This window comes from Poecilia formosa, unplaced genomic scaffold (assembly GCF_000485575.1).
Source record: "Poecilia formosa unplaced genomic scaffold, Poecilia_formosa-5.1.2 Scaffold533, whole genome shotgun sequence".
In the NCBI taxonomy this organism is placed as follows: Eukaryota; Metazoa; Chordata; class Actinopteri; order Cyprinodontiformes; family Poeciliidae; genus Poecilia; species Poecilia formosa.
The window spans coordinates 157,137-164,539 of NW_006800472.1; the positions used below are offsets into that span (position 1 = coordinate 157,137).

The window sequence follows — 7,403 nt, forward strand, 5'->3', positions numbered from 1 at the left end:
TTTAGTGCAGCATTTTAGTAATGAATTTTAGGAGAAACAAAAATTAGCATTCATAAATGTTTTTGTATTTTTCTTATCAGAATATGTTATTTCTAAAAAAAAAAAACAGTACTGAGTCAACATGTTCGATAAATAAGAACAAAAGTCCAGTGTTTAGGTAGAAAACAAAAAGATGTTTTAATAAAATGGTTTGCTCTGGTTTATATAAACAAATCACTGACTAGTGAAATAATAGCATCTGTAAAGTGATCTTATATGTATTTTGTTTTCTTCATTTATATACATACTTTTATATTTTAGCATCAGCTGCTGCTGGACTCAAAACTCATGTAAATGGAGAGAAAGAGAATACATGTAATAAAAAATAATGTCAAAGCAAAGAGGCAAAAAAAATCACTATTCCTTTAGTAAAGGCCAAACTACACTATTAAATGACAACATATCAATTGATGTAAATTATTCAATGATAAGTCATATTTTATTGCACACTATTGCTGCTGGCATCCTGCTGCTGCTGTCCTCACAGTAAACAGCGCCCTCTTGTGGGCCATGATGCCTCCCTGTTGATACAGTAAAATTAAAAACGTATTCAAACGTACTTAGCCAAAATCAAAGGCAGCATAATGTGTTGGAGGACTTAGTTTTCTGTTTGGTGTTTTTGTGAGTGTAAGTGACGTCACCGGCTTCATCTTCATCTGGGACAAAAAAAAAAAAACGTTTCATATCTGGAATCCGTCTGCTGAATTAAAACTCCTGTTGCAATTTAACTGCTCTGTGACTATGATTAACATTTTTTTGTTTAATTTAAATTACTAAATCTTTTGAATATATATATAAAAAAATGACTGGGGATAGTCATTGTTTACAGTCTGGTTGATTTTTAGATGAGCCCCTGATCAGTGATCACTGACTGGATTATCCTAAAACACATGAAGTCAGTTAGATACAGTCACTTATGTCATAATTGCATATATTAATATTTATTTCTTACGTCTATTGTTTTTCCACCAATGCTAAATGAACTTTTTTCTAGACATTAGCGCTTCGCTAACAGGGTCTTGTGTAACATGTCACATTGCCTTTACCGGACCAGCTACTGTATGCTGGAATAGTTATGACAATATACTGCAGCATGTGACTGAACATACATGCAAGTTTTATCTAAATGCTTTTGTGTTTTACACGCCTTTTACTTGGCATTAATAACAACCATTTGCTTACACTACAGTTACACATATTATATCGCATTTAAATAAAAATGAAGAAGAGGGAGGCAGTACGCTAGTTTTTCCAGTTCTTGAATTAGGACAAAAATGTTTAGAGTTAGAGGAAACAATGTTGTTTATGGTGACAACTCTCTAGTTTTAACTGACCAAATATTTTTACTTCAAAAATATCTTGGTAAGGTTCATGTCAGAAATGCCACAGCAGAGGTGAAGTGTTGCTCTCTGTCAGGACTCACAGAGAGAGACGCAGCTGGACGGGAGGCTAAATAAAACAACATCAAATATGGAACGAGTTGAAACATTCAGAGAGGAATTTTTTGTTTTTGTTTTGATGAATCCTTTATCATTGTTTTTATTTTAAATATTAACATTGTTTGATGAACCAAATTTCCTTTAGGTTTTTGGTGCTTTATAAACTTTCTCATTCTTTTAAACCAGTACAAGCTAAATTAAACAGATGTACATTTGATCCTTGTAGCTTTTTAAACCCCAGTTAGGATCTATCGGTGTAGTAAAATTAGGAATGAAAAGAACTGAAACTCTGGTTCGCTGTAAACACTGAAGTGCTCTGGGTTTCCTCTTTCAGCTTTGCATGCGTTTCCTGCTGTGTGTTTCTGTACATGAATGGCGACGGCCCATCGACGCCATCAGGCAGCAGGTCCTGATCAGCCATTGTTAGGCTGATCAGGAAGAACACCAGAAGAACCTTGAACCTGCAGACTGATCGTCATGGTTACAGCTCAGTTACCATGGCTTCAGGGTTCTTCCATGATTCACACAACCTGTCCTGACTGATGTGTATTTTTTTCCACAATAAAAACAAGTTTCAGCTGCTATAGTGAATGGCTATATTTTTATTTGGGAATAAAAAAGTCAGTATTGACCTTACTAATATCACTTGTTTCTATTTGTAAAACAACTTTTTCAACCAGAACATCAACTGTTCATATACTTTATAAATATCAAACTGAGAATAAAAAACATTAGCATGTCTACTTTTCTTGTGTTTATGTCCAACCTGCTACTGGAACTACATTTGCTGTCAGAATCATCCCAGATGAAAAATACTAAAAATCAATGTACTAAGTATAACCTACTTTAAAAATATTAAAATGAACTTTTAGTGTGCCATTTTCAAGCAACCTATTTTGCACTTAGTAAAATCAAGTTCAATCTAAATACAATGAAATTCCATTTAAAGTGTAATTAACTTTTTTATGCTAAAGTCAAACAACTTTTTGAATTTCTTTGTTGCCCCACTAAATGTTTACAGCGATATTAAACTGGAACAATATAACTTGGATCGACTGATGTTGAAAAATGATATTATCTTGCAGTGGCCAGTCAGACAATGATGAAAACAATACTTTTAAGAACAAAATCAATATTTTGGAAAATTATTAATGGAATCTAAGCTGACATTGATCTACCTATGGCGTGACAGTAGTATTGTATTACAGGATGTAAACATCAGCATATCAGGTTAGGTTGTGGTTTGAATATTCAAATAGAGTCTAGGTGCTAAAACAAGAGACCGGTGTCAGGCACTGAGCATTTCACTGAGGACGGTCTACAACCAAACATCAATCATCTAGCATCCATGTGAACGGACATAACCAGATGTAAGTTTGTCTTTTATAACATTGTATGTAGATATGATATTAGGAAGGGATTCTGGAAATCACATTTATGATTTTCTTTTGTTTTTTCTTTTCTTTTTTTTTAGTGTTCATCACTAAGCAAAACAGACAAAGTAAATATGCAGTGGAATCTGTTTCTTCTTACTGTGATAGGTAAGCTCATACATAAATATTATTTTTGAGATTTTATCTAAAGTCATTGTAATTTAATGTGCTCTCATACAATAATTGGATGGGGACACAAGAAAAGTCTTATTCTGGTTAACATAAAGCTGATGATGTGACTGAATAACTCAAAGCAAGTTTGTTTTTGTTTTCTCTTTAGCTCAGAATCATCTGATGGTTTGTCAGCTCTATCAGTATCACTATGTTAACGAGGAAAAAACTTGGAAAGAAGCTCAGCAGTATTGCAGTCAGAAACACACTGACCTGGCCACAGTGACTAACATGAAGGACATGAAGAGACTCATCAGTGTCTCACTAGGAGATATAAAGGAAGCTTGGATTGGTCTGTATGATCAAACAAATGCACAGAGATCATGGCACTGGTCTCTGCCTGGAGTGGAGTTCAATGAAAGAGAGACAAAATGGGCAAAAGATGAACCAAATAATAAGGGAGCTGGAGGCCAAAAATGTGGGATAACATGGAAAGAATCTGATCTTTTTTCCAAGTGGGGAGATTTATCCTGTAATGAAAAGCATAATTTTCTCTGCTATAGCGGTGAGACAACTGTCCTCTGTTATTCTAAATCCTCTCATTCATGTCTGTATTAAAACTTACATATGAAAGTGTTTTGAGCTCTGACTTGTTAATTTCACAGAAAATGATTCATCACAGAAATATCACTTGATTTATGAATCAAAGAACTGGACAGAAGCTCAGAGTTACTGTAGACAGAAACACACAGACCTGATCAGTGGATTGAAGCAGCTACAGGATGGAGAAGTGAACAAGGGGTTAAATTTAGCGACTGCAAATTCAAGATACATCTTTACTGGTCTGTTTAGTGACACCTGGATGTGGTCAGATGGAAACAGTTCCTCCTTCAGACACTGGAATCTGAAGTTTAATAATCAGAAAATCAACAGTGGTCAATGTGCCATGACTGTGTTTGATGATGGAGGCAGATGGAAGAATGAGAACTGTGATGAAAGAAAACCCTTCCTTTGTTATGATGGTAAGTTGTTCTTACAAAACTCTAAAAATAAAACATTGAATAAAAATGCCTAAAAGAGAAAAAAATTATTTGAAACTCAATTTAGGATCAACAAAGATTTCACTTTGTAATTGTATACTACTGTGTAAAGATTTGTAAGTAAGATCTAATTTGTCCAAAAAAGAATCAGTTTGATTGTTTTTCTCTAAAACATAAAACAATATAAAACAAAAACAACAGGAATGTTTAAAAGGAGTCACTTAGCATGTTTATCATTCTCTAAAGTAACCCTCTCTGATTTTTATTAGTAGCATACATACAGAATGCAGGATTTGACTTTGTTTTTATTTTTCTTTGCATTAAAATTGTGATTCTTCAAAATCCTTTTTTTAAAGGTTGTATTGGCTCTGGTGGCTTTTATTTGATAGCTAATTAACAGGAAAGTTGGCAATGAGAGATGAGGAAAGACATGTGGCAAAGGTTGGAGTTGAACCTGCAGCGTTGAGGGTTAAGGCCTCCATACATGGGTTGTGCTGAACCCCTGTGCCACCACAGCACACCCCAAAATCTTGTGAATCCTAAAACTAAGCTCTTCTTTGCTATTGACAATTTTCCAGAAATAGTCTGGCAACATCTACGTATACCTAAATATAAATTTAAAAATAAAATTGAAGTCTGATCATAAGCTAAAGAGCTCATACTATGATTTATTCATGAAAGACAAACTTGATTGTTTCTCTTACTTTTTGCTTTGTACTTGATGATATTTTAATGTTTTGTGATAAACAGATATTACATAGACTTTCTTACTCTGCTGCATTGATGAATGAGTCCACAATTAAGACTTGAATAAAGCTACAGATTTTTATTTCCTATTTCAACAGATAACGTGGTCCTGGTAAAAGATAGTAAAACCTGGGAAGACGCCTTGAACCACTGCAGAGATCACCACCATGACCTGGTCACCATCACCAACATGGGTGATCAGAGATGGATCGAGAAGAAAGTCAAGGAGGCATCGACTGATTATGTCTGGATTGGACTGAGCTACGCCTGCACTCTGGATTTGTGGTTCTGGGTCAGTGACGAGGAGGTCCGTTACAACAACTCGGCCCAAAATGAACCAATGGACGACTGTGACATGTCTGGAGCCATGGAGAAAGGAGGAAAACACCTATGGTTTAAAAAAAATGATACTGAGAAATTTAACTTCATCTGTTCTAAGAATACGCGAGGAGAATAAGTGTGAATGCTGACAAGTGACAGTATCACAATGAAATGATTGAAAATAGTAGCTTGTATTTTGTTTTTGTTTTATTCATATGTAAATTATTTTTACCCAAGCAAAATGGTAAAGTCTATCCTAACCTAATCCTAATGAAAGATTCATTAAATTGAAAAAGATCTGATGTTCTGATTTCTACTGTTTGTATTTTTCTCAAGCTGCTCTTCTTTTATTGGTCACTATCATAAAATATCTTGTTTAAGTATGTTTGAAAGGAGAAAAAACAATAAATACTTACCTAAAAATTTACTGGTTTATTTATTAAGTTTTTACTATGTATTTTTTTATGTAAGCTCTTGATATATTTGAATACAAATTAGTTACATAAATTTGAACTAGTTAATAAATGTAGCACAGCACAGAGTCATGGAACCTGGCGAGATGAGAGATGATCTTTTTGAGTTGAAATTGGGAAGAGGAAAATTTTGACCACAATGTGGATTTCATTTTTTACATGGCAACCATGTTATTATTGCTGCTTATATTAGGTTACTACAAGCCGTGAAGCATTAATATAATATTTACAAATGTTCTTCAAACCTCCCAGAGTCGAAGCCTAATGCTCAGGAGGAGCGCAGCAGATTTCACGGTCGAACAAAAGGGAAGCGATGGGGTTGTCCTGTCAGAGCGTCAGTTCCCAAAACCACACACACACAAAAGTCTCGTAAGAGCGCACGCAGTGTCAGTGGAAACCAGCCAGACCTCATCCCTTAACAAAGCCAGAGGGCTAAGAATAATAAAAGATTTTAAATAGTGGAACAAACTTTGGAGAGTTTGGGTATGTTGATATGAAACCCTCAGTAGCGATAAAGATTATAATGGTGGCTTGAAGAATGTTTCCATTGAGAAATGTAAACAGTAAATATTCAGAAAAATATCCTACTCTATATGATGTTCTATACATTTTGCACATTACTCTATACTGCTCATATATTTACCCCGTTGAAGATACAAATTAACAAAGAAATTCAATTAAAAAAGTATCAATTTAACAAGATAATATTAAAACTCATTGGCTGCATAATTTCTGTCGTCTTCAACCTTCTTTAAAATGCACTTTTATTATTAATCGAGATTAATTTCCCAAAACATAACACTGTATCTTGAGTCAGAACAAAGAGGTTATTGACATAAACATCTGAAAACTTTCCATTAGGGATTATAAATATGTCAGTATTTAACTATTCAAATGCTACAGCTAAAAAACAAGACCTCTGAGAAGAGAGAAGGAAGCAAAATGTCCATCTGGACTCTCATGAAGCTCTGCTTTGCATTTTGTTTTGCCTTTTCATCACCAACCTTCTGTGAGAAGCTTTCATGAGGAAGTAAAACATGGTTGGATAATGTAACGAGTTCTGTTTCAAGAACAAACAGGGAAGTAGTATGGAAAGCAGAGCAGCTTTAGGCGACGTTTGGTCCGTGAGAGAGCGAATGAATGAATGAGTTGCTTTTTAAAGTAAAGACAAACGAGGAAATAAAATAAAAAATTAGCATCTGAACGAGACATGTTTCATAACAGGAAATAGAATAAAATTAAAATAATGAAGTTATTTAGAGATGTTGTTACCTTAGAGTTTTGAAGTCTACGTTGGTGAGTAAATAAGAGAATGAGTGAATTAAATTCTTAGAGCTCAGCTTGCTGGTAAAATATCCTGGCTGTTTCTCCTATATTCCCCCTGCTGACTGTGTGGATTTTTTTTTTATATTAACTGCATAAAAAGAACAATAATTATGCTTTGTTCTGTGAATACTTACGGTGAATATCAATCTATAGAAAAAAATGGAACAAAGTTCAATTTAAATAACCTTTTATTGTGAAAGGGAAGAGTTAAAACTACATCATGACTTCAAAATAATGCGTCTTTTTCCCACATAATGTTAGTTTATGAATACCGCTTTAAAAAAAAGCATTCCAAAAGGCAAAAGTAGCGACTTTTTAAGGTCAGCTCTTGGAAAATGTAAATTGTAAAGATTATTTTTTCCAAACATAAATTACAGACAAGCATTTGTAACTATGTCTAGAGTCAAGATGTTGATAAAAAAAGCATGATTTATTCTCTTGTAGTCAAACAATCCCTTTCTCAGATTAAATAGG

General features: G+C 34.1%; 1 protein-coding gene and 1 long non-coding RNA gene across 2 annotated transcripts in view; both read left to right on the forward strand.

The window, feature by feature from the left end:
- LOC103129301 (C-type mannose receptor 2-like) overlaps positions 1-5,548 on the forward strand; it is a 13,976-nt gene extending 8,428 nt beyond the window's left edge. The window contains exon 5 of the mRNA XM_016664958.1: positions 4,908-5,548. Within this exon, the coding sequence (XP_016520444.1) occupies positions 4,908-5,266 (359 nt within the window). The 3' untranslated portion in view covers positions 5,267-5,548. The remainder of the gene's footprint in view (positions 1-4,907) is intronic.
- On the forward strand, positions 2,780-3,646 carry LOC103129291 (uncharacterized). Its single transcript, XR_001659943.1, has 3 exons — positions 2,780-2,848; positions 2,953-3,019; positions 3,192-3,646. It is a non-coding gene; the product is annotated as an uncharacterized LOC103129291 (long non-coding RNA).
- Positions 5,549-7,403: the final 1,855 nt, after the last annotated feature.